At 58.1% G+C, this 22,264-nt stretch overlaps 1 protein-coding gene and 1 non-coding gene across 5 annotated transcripts in view; both read right to left on the bottom strand.

Annotated features, from left to right (window-relative positions):
* The window catches only part of ZC3H3 (zinc finger CCCH-type containing 3), a 92,036-nt gene extending 74,829 nt beyond the window's left edge, over positions 1 to 17,207 (bottom strand). For all 4 annotated transcript variants that reach the window (XM_032255069.1, XM_032255080.1, XM_032255052.1 and 1 more), the window contains exons 1-3: positions 17,101 to 17,207; positions 13,386 to 14,703; positions 11,621 to 11,817 (exon numbers count right to left, since the gene is read on the bottom strand). In XM_032255069.1, coding sequence (XP_032110960.1) covers positions 11,621 to 11,817; positions 13,386 to 14,703; positions 17,101 to 17,188 — 1,603 coding nt within the window. In that variant the 5' untranslated portion in view covers positions 17,189 to 17,207. The remainder of the gene's footprint in view (positions 1 to 11,620; positions 11,818 to 13,385; positions 14,704 to 17,100) is intronic.
* Positions 8,592 to 8,732, bottom strand: LOC116536332. The gene has a single exon (XR_004262578.1). It is a non-coding gene; the product is annotated as a U4 spliceosomal RNA (small nuclear RNA).
* Positions 17,208 to 22,264: the final 5,057 nt, after the last annotated feature.

Consider the following 22,264-nt stretch of genomic DNA (forward strand, 5'->3'; position numbering starts at 1 on the left):
GGCTCTGAGCCCACTCCTCAGCCCTCCCCACAACTGCCACAGGTGGGGATGCAGTTCCAGAGTCCACAGCTACTGAGTGCAGTCTACGATCCCAGACCCTAGGGGAGAACTCCCCTGGGGTCGAGGCTAAGAGTCCCAGAGCCCCTGACATGCCATGCTCTGCCAGGAGCCATGCCACCACAAGCGCAGGGCAGCCTCAGTACTTCCTGCCTGACTACTCTGGCCAGACACCCAGCTGAGGGGCCCAGAGGTTACTGCCCACTGGCCTGCCTCAAAGAAACCCTGGCTGGGCCATGAGGCCGCAGCCCCAGAGCCAGCCCCAGCCCCACTGCACCAGCGGCAGGCAAGCTGCACAAAGGTGGGTCAAGGAAGGGCCAAGAGCAGCTGGCCCCGGCCCGGGGAGAGGAGACTGGCCCGTGAGCTCCAGGCACACACCTGACACCTGCGCCTGGGCAGTGCCTCTGAGGCAAAGCAGGGTGAGCAGTGCTGCGCTGCACTGCTGGCTTCCCTGCACTGGTAGCTGCGTGGCCCTGGCCTTCAGCTCCCTGGAGGAAGAGGATCGAGAGGAACAGGGAGGGCAGTGGATGCTTCTGCCCACGAGCCCCCACAGCAGGGGACCTGCCAGCCTCCCCAAGCCCATGCTCTGTGTCCACACTGCAGACCAGCCAGCAGCAGCAGCAGGCACACAGACCACGCCAGCCCTGGCCTGGATGCACATCGTTGCCAGCCCCTGGGTCAAAGGCACCAGAAGGGAACTTGGGGGCCCGGGGCTGATCTCCGAGACCAGGGCTCCATAACAGACACTCAAGCAAACCGACAGATAACTTGACACTTAATGCCCAAAAGCTGCTAAATTTGCAGTCACCATATCTAGCTACGGATTTCCTCTAAAATTCCATCTACTCTCTCTGTGAGCCCTGAGAAGGCCCAGGCCATGCAGAGTCGTGCCTGGGCATCTCCAGCCAGCCAGATGCAGCCATGGCACTTTCTTGGCTTCACCTCACAGCAGGGCTCTGCCTGGCCTGAGGCTCCTCCAGGAGCTGGTGACCGTGCCAGCCTCCTGCTGAGTGATGGCTCCTGACGGCAAGGTCAGCACAGCCTTGAAGAGCCACAGGTGAGGGATGAGAAAGGAGGCGCTGAGGGATGATGGGTGACGCAGGCTCCCCTTCAGGATTCCTGTGGCTGTCTAGAAGCCCTAGCAGCGGAAGGGGAACACATGGCCCAGCCCTTTCCAGAACAGCTGGACCCACAGACTAGACTCTGTGTCCCTACCAAGGCAGAGCCACCCAAGGGACCCCACAGCACAGAAAGGGGAGGTCTCAGCTGGGAGAGGAGCATCTCTGGGGCCCATGTGAGGGGGCTCCTTGCATGTCGCCCTGCTCCCATGAGGACACAGACCAGAGGCTGCAGTCATCGGGCTCAGCCCTAGAAAGGGGAGCTCCAATCAAGCGTGCTACAGACAGCCCTGGTCTTCCCGCTACGCCTTCCCACACGCCTCTCTACAGGGAGCACGGCTCAATAGCCAGCTGGGATTCCGCCACCCAGTACACATGCAGTGACCAGAGCTGGCCATGCACTGCAGCAGATCTGTACCAAGGTACAAGAGGACAGAGAACTGGCCAGGCCGGGGGTGGGTGGCGGGCAGTGCCTCTGCGCCACCCTCCCAGGAGGCCTCTCTACCCATCTGGATGCCATGCCTGCCATGCAACCCCAAGCCTGCCATCTGCCTGGGCCTGGCACTGGCCCCACTTCAGTGGCATTTGCCTGTGGCTGGCCCAGAGCCCAGGGGGCTGGTACACCCACTGAAGGTGTAGGGGGCCTAGAGAACCCCCACAACCACCACAGTTCAAGTACACCCACGGCCACATCGAAACCCATGCTAGGATGCGGGCTGCTGCCCCAACGGGGCCACAGAGGGCACTGACTTCAGTGGGCTCCAGTGGGAGAGACCCTGGCTGGACATTCTTTGTCTGCCATCAGGCGAGAGCCCAGCACCTCCCACCAAGAGCCTCAGCAGTGCCAGCACAGCACCAGAGCTCGGTGGATGCCCAGTGAACAAGGGCAGGGTCAGCTCTGGGGGATGAGTGGCAGGAAGACCAGGTGCCCGTAGGCAGGAGGCACGGGGCTGAGGCTGCTTCCTCTTCCGGACCTGCTGGTGCTGAGCAGGAAACCCCTTGGGGAAGCAGGACTTCCTTCCCATCAGGACCCCGCCCAATACGCATTTGAACTTGGTGCAGGAGGAAACAACCGTGGGGATCATGAGGGTCCCAGCCGATGCCCAAGTCCTCGTGGACTCTGACCACACCCAGCATTGCCACCACCCGGCGGTGCCACAGCAGTGCCCTCAGGCAAGGGTCAAGTTGGAGAGACAGAGGAGGCTGGCAGGGGCCGCTTATGGGCAACGGATGGGGCACAGGAGGCTACAGCCCCGGCAGGGGCCTAGACGGGGGCCCAGGAACATCCTGACCCCATGCAGAGATGGGGCCAAATCCCAGAAGGCACAGGCCACATTCATCCCCAGCAGGAGACTGCCTTAGCACCCAGAGCCACACTCCCTCCCCATCCCCTCAACAGAAGCCTGGATGAGGCTGGCAGAGCCATATCCCCCATTCCCCAGGCGGGAGAACCGAGCGCTGGTGAAAAGACACTGCCAGGAGGCAAGCAGGGGGCAGGCGCACTGACCATGCTGGAGACAGACCCCAAAGAGGCCGCCCACAGAAGAGCACAGGCGGGCAGAGTGGGAGGAGGACCAGGCCAGCAGAGGTGGCCATGGGGACAGCCGTGGGCCGTGTCCCCCAGCCACCCGAGCACTTGGCAGCGTGCCCCTCGCTGCCTGGTGAGGGTCGGCAGGTGGCGGGGCTCATGGAGCCCCAACACAGGTGACAGCAGAGCCTGTGTCCTGAACCCTAGTGCCCACTGCCCGGTTGGCTCCTGAGAGAGGCTGCCAGGGTGAGAGGGACCCGCCCGGGCTCTCGGGCAGGTGTCCTGCACTCAACTCAAAAGTCTGCCAGGACACACGATTGGGGGATGTGCCAGCCCTGGGCTGGGAGGAGAGGGACAATCCACTCAACAAAAGGAGCAGCCCATGCTGTCCCAGCCTGGGGACCGGGGGACCTGCGGCGGTGTGAGTTCTGGCTCTCCTGAGAATGCCACCCTGACCAGGCAGCCCAGGTCTTCAGCTCTGCGCCCACAGACCAGTGCAGCACCGCCACGGCACAGACTCGATCCCACACCAGTTCCGTGGAAGCCTCCTGCACGTCTGATAATTTATGCAACATTCAAGGATCGCTGTGGCTGCCTTTCCTGAAGCCTAATTCAGCATTTTCTTTTTTCCCTATGAAAGCAGGACTCCAGATGTAACTGCTCTCATGCCCTTTCACAGGGTTCACCAGAGTAAAATCGAACAGCCCAGCTGCACACAGCAAGTGATGGCAGATCGCAGACCCCAGAGGCGCCAGGCAGAGCCTCCCAGGTGGCCAATGCTGGCCGCCAGCACAGCCCAGCAGGAACACCACACTGGGGACAGCGCCCGAAGGCACCGCTCAGCCCCACAGCAACAACTCTCGACCCCATTCGCAGACACGGAACCGAGCACCAGCAAGGAGAACAGACGGATGGGACCCAAAGTCTCCCGCCAGGCCATGCGGGCACCACGCCTGGGGGCTCATACCTCTCCTCATGGCGTCCAGCAAAGATCCAGGCCATGAGCACCAGACTCAGGGCTCGCTCACCAGGCCTCTGAGTGCTGCTGCCGACCTCCACCAGCCTGTGTGTCTCAAAGGGGCAGGACAGTGTCTGGGCAGGGAGTCCTGTGGCTTTTCCTCCTGGCGGGCAGCAGCCCTCAGGCCCTCACCCCTCCGTTGCCCGCTGAGTGTGGTGACTGTCCTGCACACAGGGCAGCCAGGGTGCTCCCCAAAGAACCTTCCCAACAGGCAGGATGGGCAATACACAGTAATTCCTGCAACAGGAAACAGGCAGGGGGAAGGAATGCCCCTGGCGGCAGAGCGAGGAGCTGGCCTGGGAAGGCAGACCATGGCCCACCTCACAGACTCCTGAATGAGGGGAGCAAACTGTGCACACCTACGGATGGGGAGGGGCCTGGCCAGAGGGTGGGCCTGGCTAGAGCTAGGCACGGCCTTCAAGAGGGGGCAGGGTCAGTCGAGAGAAAGCAGTTGGGTTTTTCCCACACACCGGAATCCACAGGCTGCGGTGGCCACTGGGAGAAGCCGCTGGGGACAGGGGGGCAGAGGGGCCGTCACACTCCCAAGCAGGTGCCTGCTCAATGACATCCCCATAAGTATCTGTGGCCAACCAGTGCAAAGCCACAGCATGGGCTGAGGGCAGAATACAGCCAGGCCTCTGACGCCAGGGCTGCCTGGCAAACCGCCCCCTCCCCAAGGTACTGGGAGGCAACACAGAAAAAAGCCATGTGCCCGGGGAGGACCCAAGGACACAGGGAGGGCCCTAGGGACCACTGAGGACTCAGAGGGGTCACAGCCCTCTGAACAGCCGCCAAGGAAGGCCCTTCCGAGACCCAGCAGCCAGGAGGCAGCAGTCCAGGAACTGTCCCGCCACAGTAGGGGAGACCCCACACAGGACTGGGTGGGCGGGTAGGCTTTGGGAGGATACCTTCGGCTTTGCCAGGGCAAGAGTGTGAGACCCAGTATCCAGGGAGCGCCATGTGATCAAGGGGCCCAGCCCCTCAAGTCCCACTCTGGGTCCTGGGCTGGGCTGGGGGAGGCCATGATGACCACCTGGTAGCAGGGAGGGGCTGAGGGCCAACAGCTCACACAGGGTCTCCGTAGGCACTTTCTCAGAGAAACGCGGACTCATAAGCATCCGGGCTGATGAGGAATGGGCATCTGGGCCCCAGCAGACTCACCCAGGCAGGGCGGCCCTGGAACTTGGTGACACCAGCCAGAGCAGAGTCCAAGACCCCGGCCTGCCCTTTCTGCCAGTGACCTGGGGTGAGTGGAGACTCTTCTTCTCCTCTGGGAATGCTGACAGCAGTTCCTCCACACCCTGGGGCCGGCACAGCGGACTGAGGGATGGGTAGGAAACGCCCTTCATATGTCCGACAAGCTCTGGGCCAGAGGCAGATGCCTGGCCTGGCTCCTGTCAAAGCCTGGGCAGCCAGCAGGCCTCGGGTCAGCCTGGTTGTCCACATGAGTCCACTCTGCAAGCTGGGCCCTTTCTGTCCACCACAGGTGTGCCCGGGCCCTACCAGGCCCGCACGTTCACCCAACACGCTGGCGACGAGTCTGGAAAGGGGGCCACTTCCCAGGCAGGGCCCAGGGCTCATCCAAGGCCATAAGGGAAGGAGGCAGACCACCATCCCAGGTGAATGAAGCAGAGGGCCCTCCCATCCCAGCAGATGATGACACCACTGCCCACCCACCTGCCACGACTTCATTGGCATACAACAGCAGATGTCTCCATGTGGCTGGTAAGAGTCCCATCACCTCCTGCCACCAAGAAGCTCCCCAGCCTGGGCGCAGGGTGGTGGGTGGGAGAGCTGGCCTGGCCCAGAGTGTACAGCCTGGACAGCAACCCTCTGCTGTACAGGCCGGCCAGGCTTAGGGCATCATGCCTGTCACCTCAGGGCGGCCGAGCACAGCGACGGGCCCCAGGAGGACGCACCACGAAGCTGGCCCCACATCCCCCACACTGGGTCTCATTCTGTCACGCCGGGCTGGGGTGCAGTGGTGCCAGTCACAGCTCACTATACCCTCAAACTCTCAGACCTAAGCAATCTTCTCACGTTGGCCTCCTGAGTAGCTGGGACTACAGGCATGTGGCACCACATCTGGCTAATTCTTGTGTTTTTTGTAGAGATGGGGTTTTGCCATGTTGTCCAGGCTCTTGGGCTCCTGGGTTCAAGCAATCATCCACCTCAGCCTCCCAAAGGGTTGGGATCCCAGGCATGAGCCTCAGTGCCTGGCCAGTGTCTCATATCCTCATCCCACAGCTGCCAACAGACCCATCCCCAGGAGAAAAGGGAAGGGGCACACGGACAGCAGAGGGACAGACCCTCAGGAATCTCCTGCCCCGCCTCCAGCCGAGGTCTGACTCCAGGCCCAGAGGACTCTGGAGGGTCGGGGAGGCGGGGAGGTGGGGAGAGGCACCGAAGAGTCAGGCTGGAAGCTTCCCAACAGCCTCAGTCCCCAGGCGTGAGCGGCCACACTGCTGCTGAACAATGCACTTTTGAATTCAATTAAAGCGATTATCTGTTGTGCCAAATAAATTGTGTACAGCGTATATCCTGCGGCACTTTACACCTCCAGGCTCATTATTCCCTAACTGTTTCCTCCTGTTTATGCCTCTCAAATTAAATTGCTGATCATATGCACCAAAATAAAAAATGAACGCACCTTGTCCTGAGAAAATTGATTCTCCCTTTTCCTGAACTGGCGATTGCCAGGTTTTATATACTCTGTTCCTGGTGATCATTAGTAATTCAATTTTCTTTTTATTAGCCCCCTTATCTGCTGAGCAATATAGCGGCAGGGCTGACCTCTTTCGCACGGGTAAATGTTTAAAATCTTTTCCCTGATTAATTTTGCCAGTTAAGAAAAAGAGGAGAAATGGCCCGGCTCTTAGCCATCACAATGAATAAAGCTTAATGTTGATTGTGATGGAATTTCTAATGCCAGGGAAATTGATTGAACGCGGCAATTATGCTGCAATAGTAACTCAGGGGAGATGGGATCGCTTTCTCCTGGCCGTAGCCTTTTGGTTATTTAAAATAATCCAATTTGCAAGGATAATTATGTATTAGCGTTTTATCTGCCACTTGAAATGAACAGGGGAGTTTCGATACTGGCCCAGCATTAGCAGGTTATTGCTGCAAATTACTTGATATCTGCTTTCTTTCACATAAAGAGGAAATTAGGCGATCAATTACCAAAAAAGGGCGGATAGAGAGGATAGGAGGGGCAAGCGCGCCCTCTGCTGGCCACTGGGCAGCACAGCAGGGCTGCCTGGCGGCTTCCAGAAGCCCCTGTCCCTAGTGCAGGAGCCCACAGGGAGGTCCCCACTGGACACTGGGACACTGCCATCTCCTTAAGAGGAAAGGTGGAGCTGGAACTGAGCTTTTGCTGGGCAGAAAACGGGGAAAGAGAAAACTCCAAGCAGCCAAATGAAGGAGCAGCCCCACCTGCCGGCCCCATCCACAGCCCACACAACAGCAGCATCCAGCAATGCCCCAGCTGATGGAGGTCTTGGCCACCCAGGAGGGCTGAGGGAGGGTCCGGGAAGAGCTCATTGGCTCTCCAGACACTGCAGCATTAAACGAAACAAAGCTGGGCCCTACCCAGGAGCCCACCTGGCCAGGGCTGAGGATAGGCAGACCTCAGTTCTTAGGCGGGCAGGGAGGGAGATGGTGGGCCTTGCAGGAGGGTACCTGTGGGACCCACGCACCCACTTCCCGGGCCTCAGCCTCCCATCTCCTCAGCAGACACCCTGGCCATGCCCATCTCCCCTGCAGCCAGCTACCTGAGTGGCCAGGCTTGGCCTCTCACCTCCACGTGCTCCCTGCCCACTTGAGCGCTTGCAGGCTCTGCTCCTCGGCCTGGTGTCCACAGCCTTACACACAGGCCCTCCTGACTCACTGCCCACTCAGGCCAGACACCCTGGGGCTCTAGGTCCTCCCCTGCCAGGGTCCTCCCCTCTACCTCCCCGGATTCCCAAGTAGCCAGAACCAACCCCCTTTCCCTCCTGTGGCCTACAAGACCCTTTCCTGGGCCCTGGTCCTCTGCCCCGCTGGCTCCAACCCCTCCAAGCCACACTCCTGGACAGTGAACTGGCCCCACAGCCTCCCTGTGCTCCTGGAACACAGTAAGCTCGTTCCCACCTCCACCTCAGCCTGCAGAGCTGAGCCCTGTTCCCTCCTCTCTGCTCAGGTCACCTCCTCAGAGAGGCCCTCCCATCCAGAGAGCACCTCTCTGCAGCTTGCCCAATGCTATGCCCCTGACTGTTCCTCAGAAGGCATTTTCCACCTAGAAGCACCTTTCTGGCCAATGTACAAGCATTCTGGTGGCTGTCTCCACCACTGGAAAGTGTCTCCAGCCTCATCTTCTCTTTACCTTCACCGCAGTATCCCCAGGAGCCAGCAGGCCGCCAGGCACAGTGGCTCAACCGTGCTTGCCAGATGGGCCAGTGGTAGTCAAGTGAGTGAGACGCCTCCCCAGCCCTTCCTCACACAGGACCCTCTCCTCTCACTCCATGCAGTCATCATGCTGGTCTTTTTTCTTTTTCTTTGAGACAGAATCTTACTCTGTCACCCAGGCTGAAGTGCAATGGTGCCATCTCGGCTCACTGAAACCTCTGCCTCCTGGGTTCATGCAATTCCCCGCCTCAACCTCCCAAGTTCCAGAATTACAGGCGCTCGCCAGTACACCTGGCTAATTTTTGTATTTTTAGTAGAGACGGGGTTTCTCCATGTCGCCAAGGCTGGTCTTAAACTCCTGACCTCACATGATCCACCCACCTTGGCCTCCCCATGTGCTAGGATTACAGGCGTGCGCCACCACGCCCAGCCTCATGTTGGTCTTTTTTTATTTTTTCCTTTTTTTTTTTTTTTTTAAATTCAGTCTCCATAGAGACTGGCAAAAATTGCCAGTGCCGACTATATTTCAAGTCATAATGGGAGAGTATTGGGAAAGGTTTTCAATTAGCAATAATCACGCCTCAGATAAACCTCACAGGCTACAATGCTGTCGCCGCGCAAAGCTTCATGTTGGTCTTTGCGAGTGTGGCTGGGCCCAGTGGCTCACACCTGTAATCCCAGCACTCTAAGAGACTAAGGCAGAAGGATCACTTGAGCCCAGGAGTTCAAGACAGGGTCTTACTATGTTGCCCAGCAGAGGACTATGTGTTGTAACATAGCAAGACCCTGTCCTTACAAAAAATTAAAAATTAGCCAGGCACAGTGACATACACCTGTAGTTCCAGCTACTCAGCAGGATCACTTGAGCCTAGGAGGGTAAGGCATGGCCAGGGCATCTGCAGTGAGCCATGATTGTACCACTGCACTCCAGCCTGGGAGAGAAGGCCCTGTTTCTAAAAACATTAAATTAAAAAAAAAATAACGATGAGATTAATTACGCCCTCCCCCAGTGAGGCAGGGCTGCAGCAAACGCTCAGCCATACACTGGGCAATGCTCAGCTGGTGAAGCTGGTGGCCTCCCAAGCCCACACTCCTCCCTGCAGGCATCCAGGGGGCGCCAGGCAAGGCCCTGCCAGCAGGAAGCAGCCTCTACCGTCCCCTGCCTATGCCCCCCTCTACTAAAGGCCTGAAGAGGGAACAGGCCAGGTGAGTAGGGCTGACCCTGCACCCAGTGGGGAGCCTATCACCTCAACCACCACACCATCTGCAAGCTCAGCCTCCTAGGCTCAGCAGCCCCTGCCGGCCTCCCAGAGCTGGTGGCCTCCTCAACCCCGCCTCCCCAAGTGACAGGGGGTACCGCCCACTGTCCACTTCCAGACCTAAGCCCCTTCCGGCCACCTCACTGTGGCCGCCCGGGACCCCGTGGGTCTCTGCTTGCTCCCTATCACCAGGATGAAATTCACATGTGTCCTGGCATGCAGCAGGCATCATCTAATGGGGACAGCCAACCAGCACCCCCCCGCCTCACTTCCTCCTGTGTAGCAGCCCCTGGCTGCATCACCCCGTTCAGCCCTCCATCTGGGACCCCACACCCTGCCCTCCCATGGCAGCCCCCACACAGCTCTTGGCTCTGCCCGGACCCCACTCCTTCCCAAGCCTTGTGAAGCCTGCCTAGATGATAGTACCCTTGGCTGGGTTTCTTTTATTTTTTTAAGACAGAGTCTCATTCTATCACCCAGGCTAGAGTGCAGTGGTGCAATCTCGGCTCACTGCAACCTCTGAGACTCAAGCAGCACTTGTGCCTCAGCCTCCCCAGTAGTTGAGATTACAGGTGTGTGCTGCCATGCCTGGCTAATTTTTATATTTTGGGTAGAGATGGGTTTTTTATTTATTTGAGATGGAGTCTCACTCTGTCGCCAGGCAGAAGTGCAGTGGTGCGATCTCGGCTCACTGCAACCTCTGCCTCCCGGGTTCAAGTGATTCTCCTGCCTCAGCCTCCCAAGTAGCTGGGACTACAGGCACCCACCACCACACCCAGCTAATTTTTGTATTTATAGTAGAGACAGGGTTTCACCATGTTGGTCAGGCTGGTCTCAATTTCTGACCTCATGATCCGCCTGCCTTGGCCTCCCAAAGGGCTGGGATTATAGGCATGAGCCAGCACGCCCGGCCAGAGACAGGGTTTTGTCACATTGGCCAGGCTGGTCTTGAACTCCTGGCCTCAAGTGATCCTCCCTCTTTGGTCCCCCAAAGAGCTGGGATTACAGGCATGAGCAACCACACCCAGCCTTGGCTGGATTTCTGAGCAGCAGTTCCCAGTCAGCATGCCCAGGTCCGAGCCTGCTCAATACCCAACGCCCCACCTTCCCCAGACGTCACAAATACGAACGTGGGAAGCCACTGCCCTAACGTGCCCAGGGGAACCACAGAGCTGCACAGGACCAGGTGCACGTGGCTCCACGTTTACCCCCCCACCAGTGTCTGGAGGGGAGGTGCCACACCCAAGGGCTCCAGACCCTCCAAGCCCGTGCCCGCCTGGAGGCCACACCCCCAGTGTGTCCTGGCACCATCACCACAGGGCAGGTAGGGTCAACCTCAAAAGGGCTATGCCCCCCAACCTGCAGGCCAGGGCCTTCCCAAGCCACCGCAGGGGTTCAGGCCAGTTCTCTCCAGACGGGACCAGGCACACTCCCAGCGATACAGCAGGAGACCAGACCGGCTCCGTTAGGCCACTCAAAAAACTCACATGAGCCAGGCACTCTGGCTCACACCTGTAATCCCAGCACTTTGGGAGGCCAAGGCGGGCAGATTATGAGGTTAAAAGATCAACACCCACCTGGCCAACATGGTGAAACCCTGTAGCTACAAAAAATACAAAAATTATCCGGGCGTGGTGGTGCACACCTATAGTCCCAGCTACTCGGGAGGCTAAGGCAGAATGACTTGAACCCAGGGGCTGCAGGTTGCAGTGAGCTAAGCCTGGTGAGAGCAAGATTCTGTCTCAAGACAACAAAAACAACAGCACCACATGACACCGAGAAAGGGCAGGGCAGGTGGATCTGCAGCCCCAGCCAAAAGAGCACAGAAGGGCCCTGGAGGAGCCAGAGGCCTGGGGGTGCCCAGGACAGCACAAGCGAGGGCTTCACCCCCCTCTCAGGGCTCAGCAGCCACCCTCTCCTCCCTCAGGAGGGACAGAGCTGAGTACACACCAAGGGACACACGGAAAAGGCCACAGCACCTGTCCAGCAGCACGTCCCACAACCAGACCACAGGGCACAGCACCCAGGCCCTCTCCTCTACCCACCAGCCCACCACCCACTGCCTGCCAGGCAGTGCCCTCCTAACCAGAGCCTCTAACAGCACGAGACAGGGAAGGTGCCCATGGCTCCCAACAGGCCGGCAGAGCCAGTGCAGGCATGCCCAGCCCCAGCACCCAGCACAGGCGTGCCCAGCCCCAGCACCCAGCGCAGGCGTGCCCAGCCCCAGCACCCAGCGCCACTGCCCCCAACGTACCTTCCTTGGTGGGGAGGTGGGCCCGGCTCAGGGGCAGGCGGCACAGCCGGTGTGTGGTGACCTGTACCAGGCCCTTGTTGGGGGTCTTCTTCAGGACGGGGCTGCTCTTCCCCCGGAGGGCCTGTCTCCGCCGGAGGCTGAGGTGGCTCTTGGCGGTGGTGGCAAGTGAGGGGCTGCTTTTCTTGTCTCCAGGAAGGCTGTGGAAACAAAATGCAGGCAGCTCTCAATAGGCCCTGGGGGCTCTGCCCACTCACCCTTCCTCGCCAGGGCTCAAGAGGCATGGGAGCAGCCCCCATGGTCAGGGCCAGGCCTCCCCCAACAGCAGCTCAGTCCACTCTCCACAGCCAGGCTGAGGTGGTGGGCTTGAACCCACAAGCCCAGATGACTCCTGAGCTAGGACAGGCTGCCATGGAGAGAAGAGGGACCTCAGTGCTCCATCACCACCTGCGTGCCACCTCCTCCCCATCGGCCCAGGCCAGAGCCCCTGTGTGGGGCAAAGGGAGCAGCCGCCGGCTCCATATGGCCTTCCAAGCCTCCTCGGTAAGGGGGCAGCTTCTCTACACTCCCTCTCCACATTCCCGGACAGAGAGAGCCACCAGCATGGTTTATAGCAGAGCTGCCAGGAGCAGGATCCGGGCGCCTGTGAGCCTCAAGACAGTGCCTGTCTAAGGGACCAGGGCCAGAGAGAACGAGCTACATGAGCCAGCAACCTAGGCCAGACAGCAGGGGTTCCCAGCAAGGAGGTGCCTTCGAGACGGGGCGCCACCGTGCCTGACGATGAAGGCAGGACCTCTGTCCTCTGCCCAGCAGGTGCAGCCACCACCTCAGCTGCCGACCTGATGGGAGTCCCTGAGCCCAGACCCAGCACTGTGCCATGACACCACCTGAGTCTCATCCCAAGTCCGCAAGGGTGGAAGGCCAGGAGAGATGCGTGTCAAGCAAGGGAGTGACTGCCCAGCTGCTTGGCCAAGGGGGCTGGGACCTAACACCAATCTGCCCACCCTGGAGCCAAAGAGCAACTGTGGCCTCCGCACTCTGCGACGGAGGCCACAGAGCCCAAGCCAGGAACACCCAAGGAGGCTGCCGCCTACCAGTACCCCCCAGCTCCCGCCCACTCAGCCCAGCAGGAGCAGCCCTCAGCCTGGGGACCAGCAAAGGCCAGGCCTCCTGGAGCCCAAGCCCTAGACTCAGGGCATGCAGGAAAAATCAGGCACCCCTGGCAGGACCCAGAGCCCCAGTCTACCTCCCAGCACAGACCTGTGGCCGGCAGCTCCAGGCCAGGGGCAGACACACTGCTCTCACTGTCTCACCTCCTGGGGACACATGGACCCTGGTCTGGTCCCTGGGGGCTGCTCCCCCTGCACCTGGCCTGGCACAAAGCCTTCCATCTGTGAACCCTGGACAACTGGAACAGAAGCTGCCCCCCAGTAACCTTCTCATCTCTTCCCGGCAGGAGAAAGGACAGGCTTGCCAGCACCATGAGGGAGGGGCACCTGCCCTCCCCAGTCTGTGCTGGGCCCTAGACAAGCCCCCGAACCACCCTGAGCCTGACCCACAGGCTCTGCTAGACACTAGCACTCCCTGCCTCATTCCTTGCTGGAAATGTGAATCTCACTGCAGGCGAAGCTCCAAGCTCAGCGGATGCACCTGGAGTGCCAACAAACCCTCCTCAAAGCCCCTCCCACTCCACCACAGCTGACGGAGATGCCCAGCAAACCCTCCTCACAGCCCCTCACACTCCACCGCAGCCGACGGAGATGCCCACCTGGTACTGCCCCGCCTCCGGACGATCTTGGTGCGGCTCTTCACTTTGTAAGCTGAGGGTGAGGTCTCCCCAGAGAGGGGCTTCAAGCCACTGGGTCCTACTGCTGGTCCGTCCCCTGATGGGGACCTAGACAGGACCGGGGAGAGCTGGGAGGCACGTTCCTTGCTGCTAGCCTCCGACTGCCAACGGAAGGAGGAAGAGGAGGAGGCAGAAGGGCTGGATGCCTTCCACTTGTACTTGCTGGGGGCAGACCCTGGCTGGGAGGATGTGGCTGCCTTCCTGGGCTTGAGCTCTGGGTCAGCTCTGAGCTGTGGCTTCTCCACCTTGCCTGCCACGCCGGCTGCAGCCTTGCACACGTTCTCTGCAGCCACTCTGGGACTGAGCACCCTCCGAGCGGCCCGAGGACTCTTCGCGGAGGCGGCCACCCATTTGTAGTTGTTTTTCCGGAACTTGTTAGTTCGACAGGACACCAGCGGCGAGGCCTCCCGGGCCTGCCTGGGTCCCGAGGCCGGTCTGGCTGGACCCACCACTGAGCCAGACGGAACTGGCTGATCTGCAGGGCCAGCATCTACTCTCCCATCCCCGAGGAGCTGTGTAGCACGGCTGGCCACAGAATGAGAACCCACCTTCCGGCCGAGGGCCATGCCAGTGCGTGGGGGCAGAGTAGAGGATGGGAAGCTGGCCTTGACAGCAATCACACTCTCACTGGCAGTCCGGCGGGGCTCCAGGGGGCTGTCGCCTACGTTGCCCACAGACTTCACCACCCTGGGCTTACCAGGCTCCTTCTGGCAGACCAGAAGAGGATCTTCCACACTGCAGGTGCCCCTGGCTCTTGCTGGTCTTGAGGGCTGCAGCTGTCCCCCAGGGGGCTCACCTTCACCTTCCTGGGGCCTTTGGTCACTCCAGGAGGTGTCCTCATATTCTTCCAAAGAGCCCCGCTGGGCCCCTGAGGCCTTGGCAGAGCCAGACTTTGATGGAGGTTTAATTTTGATGACCATGTTCTGACCTTGACTGAGCCGGACCTGTCTCTCAAGGACATGCTGCTGTGGGTCAGGAGCCTGGCCACCCCTAGCCCCGTGCAATGGCTGCACAGCATGGTCGCCAGGTGGGTCTGAGGGTCCCAGAGGCCGATTCACAAGGGAGTATTTCTTGCGCCACGAAGTGCCATGGTGTGAGGAGTAGCCCCTCCGGCTTGGACGAGGGTAGCGGGCACTGAAGGCCCTGCCACTGTGGTAAGTGGGTGGCTGCCACTGGGAAGCTGCTGGCGTGCCTGGGGCTGGGGCATTGCCATGGAGGGTTTTGTAGTCATCGATCAGACCTGAGAAGACAGAACCATAGGCTCAGCTGGCCAGAGGGTAATGCAACAATCATGACCACCCCCGAAGGGCATCAGTGGCAAGATACCCCCAGACCCCATCTCACGTCTGAGCCCCTGCCAGTTTCAGGAGGGACAGCCCCCAGCACCTGGGACTCACTGACAACTCAGCCCACGTCACGTGGGCTTGTCGCTTCCATGAGTCTTTTCTCCATCAGCTCCACTTCAATCCTAGTTTTGCCTGCTTAACACAAAAATGAACTACGTGGTACAACAACCCCTATTTGCTAGTCTACTGGGTCCACAATCCTTTGATGAGAAGTATCACTCAGTATAAAGAGAACAGCAGCGATCCCCTCTGTATTATTTGGATCAGAGGAGACAAGTTGACGGCACAGGCCCTCTGGCTTGCCCACAGATGGAAAGGGGGTACTCCACTGAGTGTAACAGAACTGAGGACCCCATGCCTGACAAAAGAAAACAAGAATACTACCAGGCACGGTGGCCCATGCCTGTAATCCCAGCACTTTGGGAGGCCGAGGCGGGCAGATCACGAGATCAGGAGTTCAAGACCAGCCTGGCCAAGATGGTGAAACTCTGTCTCTACTAAAAATACAAAAATTAGCTGGGCATGATAGTGTGCGCCTGTAATCCCAGCTACTCGGGAGGTTGAGGCAGAGAACTGCTTGAACCCAGGGGGCAGGGATTGCAGTGAGCCGAGATCATGCCACTGTACTCCAGCCTGGGTGACACAGCAAGACTCCAACTCAAAAAAAGAAAACAAGAGTACTAGAAGCGTAGACCACTGCCCTATCAGATGTCACGGTCTTCCCTGCAGAAGAGGAGAGAGCAATGGGCTGGAGTCCTACTGCAATGAACTGATACAACCACAATTAAGTCCCTGGATAGTAGAAGGGCCAGGAACACAGGCAAGGGCAGCAGCAGCCAGGGTGGTGCTCCGACTCACCCAGCAAACCAGCAACAGCCAGACTCCCACGTCAGCATCCCCTGCCACAGCCCCTGCCCCCAGGGGCACAGAAAACCATGTCCAGACCTGGTGACACCCAAGGGCAGATGAAATGTGAGCCTGAGAAGTGGCCCCAAGTGGGAGGCAGCCCACCTGGCCTCTCCTGCATACACACTTTCCCAATCCTTAAGTCCTTCCTTTGCAAGAGTAAAAGCAAAAAGGATTTTTCATTTTCATTTTCTTTTTATTAGTTTTTGTTTGGTTGGTTGGTTTTGGCTTTTGAGACGGATTTTGCTGTTGCCCAGGCTAAAGAGCAGAGGCCCAAACACAGCTCACTGCAGCCAGGACCTCCTGGGCACAAGCGAACCTTCCACCTCAGCCTCTGAGTAGCTGGCACTACAGGCGCGAGCCACCAAGCCCATCTCATTTTTTAACATTTCTCTGTAGAGACAGGGTCTCGCCAGGTTGCCCAGGAAGGTCTCAAATTCCTGGGCTCAAGACATCCTCCTGCCACGGCCTCTCAAAGTGCTGGGATTACAGGCGTGGGCCACTGCGTCTGCACATGAATTTTTGTTTGTTTTATTTTGTTTAAGTTTGGAAAGACCAATTTGGGTTTTAAAATATTTAAGTGTGTAAGCTGAAGCCTGTTGAGTCTGCGCCTGGAATAGCAAGAGGAATGTGACCGTCCGGAGAAAGGGGGCATCAAAACCGGGAGTCCAGGCCAGGCGCGGTGGCTCACGCCTGTAATCCCAACACTCTGGGAGGCCGAGGCGAGTGGATCACCTGAGGTCAGGCGTTAGAGACCAGCCTGGCCGATATGGTGAAACCCCGTCTCTATTAAAAATACAAAAATTAGCCGGGCGTGGCGGCGCATGCCTGTAGCCCCAGCTACTGGGGAGGCTGAGGCAGGAGAATCGCTTGAACCGGGAGGCGGAGGTTAGAGTGAGCCGAGATCGCGCCACTGCACTCCAGCCTGGGCGACAGAGCACGCCTCTGTCTCTAAAAAACAATCAAACAAATAAAAATGGGCGTGAAGGGAGGAACCTGCGTGCGCCCCGAGCCTGCTCTGCCGCAGTGAGGCAGGAACCGGTCCCAGCCCCGCAGCGGGGCGCGGGGAGAGAGGGTGGGCGCCGGATAAGCCAACAGCTCGGGGGCCGGGTGGGCCGCCGCCTCCCGCGGGTTACTAAGCGACGGCCCCGCCCCCGCCTCCGCAGCCGCCGCAGGGCCGGTCCCACTCCCTCCGCAGCTGGAGCAGGGGCCTGACCCGCGCCCCGGCCGGCCCGCAAGTCCTCACAGACCCTACGGTCCCCCACCCCAGCCGACACTCGGAACCCGCGGGCGGAGAGCGACCCCTCCGACAAGGGGGGCTGGGGACCCGCCGCGAGGTGAGGCGGGAAGAAGGGGACTCGCGTCCCGGCCCCGGTAGGACCTACCCTGCAGGAGGCGGATCTGCCGCCGTAATATCTCCTTTTCCTCCATCTCCTGAGTCCCCGACGCCCGGCCAGGCCCCCGCGACGTCATCGCTACGCGACCGTTTCCCCGCGGGCGGGGCGGGGCGGGCCGGGGCGGAGCCGCGGGGAAACGGCCCGGATGTCTGCCGGCTGCCTGCGACGCGCCGTCGCCCTGGCAATGGCCGCGGGGAGGCGGAGCCGCGCAGACGCAGAGAAGGCGGGACGTCACTAGTGAGCGCCCGGAAGTGGCCCGGTCGCGGCCGGGAAGCGGCGGCTCGGGTTCTGAGGGGCCGTGCGGCTCGGTTTGTGCCGCCCGGGCTCGCGTCCCCTTGGGAGACTGCGGGAGGGGCGAGACCTGGGGCCGTCCCGGGCCGCACCGCAGCTCCTTCCCACGTCCCTGCGTTTCATTTCGCGCCGGTTGAGAGTTAGGCTCTACAGGGGGGCCCCATGGGAGAAGGGCCGGTTAACAGTTACTGTTGACCCGGGAAGCCCGGTGGACGCTCTCACCGTGGCCGGAGGAGAAGACGCAGGAGGGCGAGGGTCCTTGGATAGACATGGCGGAGCTCTGAAGGCGTGAAAGCTTTTGGCTCGTCAGTAGAAACGTGTTTCATTGTAAATCTCCGTGCGCTGTGGGGTGGGAATGTAAATGGCGCGGCGCCGCAGAAAACTGGTGAGATCCCTCAAGAGGTGAAAAGGAGAACTGCCGGGTGTGAGGGCGATCTGGCCGCGACGCCTGTCACCCCAGTAACCGCCAGGCTTGATTCGGCTGCTCTGGCTGGCTGGGCGGATGTCCCTTCCTTCCTCCCCGCTTCGAGTGCGTCCCTCCCGAAGCTGCGGCTCAGTCGAACAGGCCGACCATACCCGATAGAGGAGCTGCCCTCCCCCGCTAGAACCTCCAAACAAGCGCTCAAGGTCCATTTGTAGGAGAGCGTAGGGTTGTCAAGACTCCACAAACACATCCACATAAGGCGCTGCATGTGGCAGTCTGCCTTTCTAGAAGAAAAAATGGAGAACTACCGTATGATCCAGCAACCCTACTTCTGCCTACATTCCCAAAGGAATGGAAATCAGAGACTCAGACCTAATTTGTGCCCTCCGTGTTCACTGCAGCATGTTTCACAAGAGCCAAAGGAAAACAGCCCATGCGTCCATGGGTGGATGGAAGGATAAACAAAATGTGGTCCATACAAACAATGAAATATTTTTCACCCTTAAAAAGGAAGGAGATTCTAACACAGGATACACCATGGGTAAACCCTGAAAACGTGCTATGTAGAATAAGCCACTCGCAAAAAGACAAATGCATCATTTACTTACCTTAAGTATCTAGAATGAAGATTCTTAGAGACAGAAGGTAGATTAGATTAAAGGTTCAGGGGCTGGGATAAGGAGGATTGAAGAAGCATTGTTTAATAGGTGTAGGGTTTCCTTTTGGAGTGATGAAAACGTTTTGAAAGTAGTGGTGATGGTTATACAAAGTTGTGACGGTAATAATACCACTGAATTGTACACATTAAAATGGCTAGGCTGGGCCAGGTGGCTCACTTCTGCAATCCCAGCACTTTGGGAGACCAAGGTGGGTGGATCATGAGGTCAGGAGTTCAAGACCAGCCTGGCCAACATGGCGAAAGCCCGTCTCTACTAAAAATACAAACCTAGCAGGGCATGGTGGCAGGCACCTGTAATCCCAGCTACTCAGGAGGCTGAGGCAGGAGAATTGCTTGAACCTGGAGGCAGAGGTTGCAGTGAGCCAGAATTGTGCCACTCACTCCAGGCTGAGGAACAAAGCAAGACTCTGTCTCAGAAAAAAAAAAGTGAAAATGACAACTTTTATGCTGTAAAAATTTTACTACAGTGCATAAGGAATAAGCAGTGTTAAAAGTTCTTCAGGCCTGGTGCAGTGGTCACGCCTGTAACCCCAGCACTTTGGGAGGCTGAGGTGGGCGGACCACCTCAAGTCAGGAGTTAGAGACCAGCCTGACCAACATGGTAAAACCCGTCTCTACTAAAAATTGAAAAATTAGCCGGGCATGGTGGCAGGCACCTGTAATCCCAGCTATTCAAGAGGTTGAGGCAGGAGAATCACTTAAAGCCGGGAAGTGGAGGTTGCAGTGAGCCAAGATGGCACCATTGCACTCCAGCCTGGGTAACAAGAGTGAAACTCCATGCATGGTGGCGCATGCCTGTGATCCCATCACTTTGGGAGGCCGAGGCGGGGAGATCACAAGGTCAGGAGTTCGAGACCAGCCTGGCCAACATAGTGAAACCCCGTCTCTGCTAAAAATACAAAAATTAGCTGGGTGTGGTGTCTCGCATCTGTAGTCCCAGCTACTCAGAGGCTGAGGCAGGAGAATTGCTTGAACTTGGGGGAATTGCTTGAACCTGGGAGGTGGAAGTTGTAGTGGGCCGAGACCATGCCATTGCATTCCAGCCTGGGCAGCAGAGTAACACTCCATCTCAAAAAAAAAGAAAAAAAGTTCTTCAGGCTGAAGATGATACAAGGTGATACAATATGGAGGCTCAGATCTACAAAATGGAAGAGCATAGGAAATGAGAAATGTGTTAGAAAAATTTTTATTTTCTATAAAACAAGTAGGTGCAGCAAAAATAAGATATCAAGGTTTCTAACGTATGTAGATGTGAAACGTGGCAACAGTGGCGCAGAGGACTCGCATGCACACAGGTAAGGATGCAGTCTGTGGCCTCCACCCAGCCTGCCTCTGGCCTGCTCCCAAGGCCAGCATCTGAACCTCTCACCAGGGGCTGGCATCACTCTACCTCACATACAGTGACAGGCACTGTGGGGGCTTCTCTAGTGGCGGCGGCAAAGACAGCTTGCTGGCTGAAGAGAGCTGGCTCCCCATGCAGAAGGACGAGTGGAGGCTCGGAAGCCCATGCAGTAGAACGGGCCAACCCAGGCCATGGGACCCCCAGCCAGGACTCCCACCTAGCCCAGGTGGATCTGGGGAGAGGCAGAATCCACCTGAAGCCATCTTTGCTTCCTCCTGCCTTGCAGACCCCATCCAGGCACCACCCAGTCCTATGCTCCCTCCTCATCCTCCTCCTCTCCCACTGCAACTCTCCCAGCTGAACACTTAGCTAGAGTTTCTGTCTCTCTCCTTCCAGGTGGCCAGGAGTGGCCTGTAGACAGGCCTGTGGGCCACCGTGAGAGGACTCGGAGTGAATGGGATGAAATTTCCCATCAGGGGTCTTGATGAGCACTCATGCAGTGAACTAGCCCTGTCGCGTTTCCCTCAAGACTCTTGTGACTGTTGCCTCGTGACAGCTGGGGCTGGCCTGCTCGGCCATGACCAGCACATGTGGAGCACTGAGAACGGAATATGTGTGTCACCACGTGCTGAATTCATCTATTGAAATCCTGACCGTCAATGTGATCGTATGAGGAAGTAGGGCCTCTGGAAGGTGGTTAGGTCATGAAAGTGGAGCCCTTGTGAATGGGACTCGTGCCCTGTAAGAAGCAACAGTGGGGCTGGGTGCCATGGCTCCCCAAGTAGTCCCAGCACTTGGGGAGGCCGAGGTGGGTAGATCACAAGATCAGGAGTTTGGGACTATCCTGGCCAACATAGTGAACATTATTCTCTACTAAACACAAAAATTAGCCAGGTGTGGTGGCATGCACCCGTAATCCCAGCTATGGGGGAGACTAAGGTAGGAGAATCGCTTGAACCTGAGACAGGGAGGTTGAAGTGAGCCGAGATTGCACCATTGTGGTCCAGCCTGGGTGACAGAGCAAGATTTCGTCTAAAAAAAAAAATTATCCAGGCGTGGTGGCAGGTGCCTGTAGTCCCAGCTATTTGGGAGGCTGAGGCAGGAGAATGGCTTGAACCAGGGACGCAGAGGTTGCAGTGAGCCGAGATTTCGCCACTGCACTCTAGCCTGGGTGACAGAGCAGGACTCTTACCTAAAAAAAAAAAAAAAAAAAAAACAGCAGCACAGCAGCCGCCAGAGACTAGCTCTCTTTTCTCCACCATGTGATAACACAGCAAGATGACAGCTAGGCCAGGAGTGTTGGGTCATGCCTGCAATCCCAGCACTTTGGAAGATCCAGACAGGCAGATCACTTGAGCCCAGGAGTTCAAGACCAGCTTGGACAACATGGTGAAACCCCATCTCTATGAAAAATACCAAAAATCAGTTGGGCATGATGCTGTGTATCTGTAGTCCCAGCTACTAGGGAGGCTGAGGTGGGAGGATTGATTGAACTCAGGAGGTCGAGGCTGCAGTGAGCTGTGATCACACCACTGCACTCCAGCCTGGGCAGCAGAGCGAGATCCTGTCTCAAAAAAAGCAAGAAAGAAAGGGGAAAAGATGGTTGGGGGAGAGAGAAAGAGAGAGAGGGAAAGAGAAAACAACTGACTGTGTGTCTGTGTGTCACAGGGCAAACCGCCAAATTGGGGCTCAGGCCAGGAGCCCATATGGGTTCTTGAGTTCACACAGGAAAGAATTTAAGAGCAAGCCAACAGGGGAGCCAGCCTGTACGTTTTCTAATGGACACGGGGGCTGAACATTCTACACTGCAAACACCCTTGGGCAGTGTCTCCAACAGAAGGGTGGCTGCACGGGGGGCTACTGGAGCTATTCAGGAATATCCTGTCACCCATTCACGTGAGGTGAACTTTAGGTCAAAAGAGAGTAACTCATTCATTTCTAGTAGTTCCAGAGTGCCCCTTCCGTCTCCTTGGGCAAAACCTGCTTTATGAGTTGCAGACATCCATCTCCTCAGCTCAGCAAGTTCGTCTCAAGTTAGGGGACAGATTCCCCTCCTGCTCAGCTCCTGCTGCCTGCCCCCTATCAGAGGAATCTCTCTTAGTCTTGTCCTCACAGCCGAAAAAGGGCAAAACTCACCCTCTCCTACTAGGTCTGCAAACTCTTTTTCCCCGGATCTGGGCAGAATCGAATCCTCCAGGACTGGCCAAGCACCATCTGCCGGCAGTTGTAGAACTTCTGGCTACTGCCCTGCCTGTTCCAGTCAAGCAATACCCTATGAGTCAGCGGGCTAGAGAGGGAATCAGCCCCCACATTCAACGGCTCTTACAAGCCAGTATACCTACACCTTGCCAGTCTGCTTGGGACACTCCATTCCTGCCGGTTCAGAAACCCGGGACAGATGATTACCGGCCAGTGC

The sequence above is a fragment of the Sapajus apella genome, unplaced genomic scaffold (genome assembly GCF_009761245.1).
Source record: "Sapajus apella isolate SASKATOON/1434 unplaced genomic scaffold, GSC_monkey_1.0 scaffold3, whole genome shotgun sequence".
Taxonomy (NCBI): Eukaryota; Metazoa; Chordata; class Mammalia; order Primates; family Cebidae; genus Sapajus; species Sapajus apella.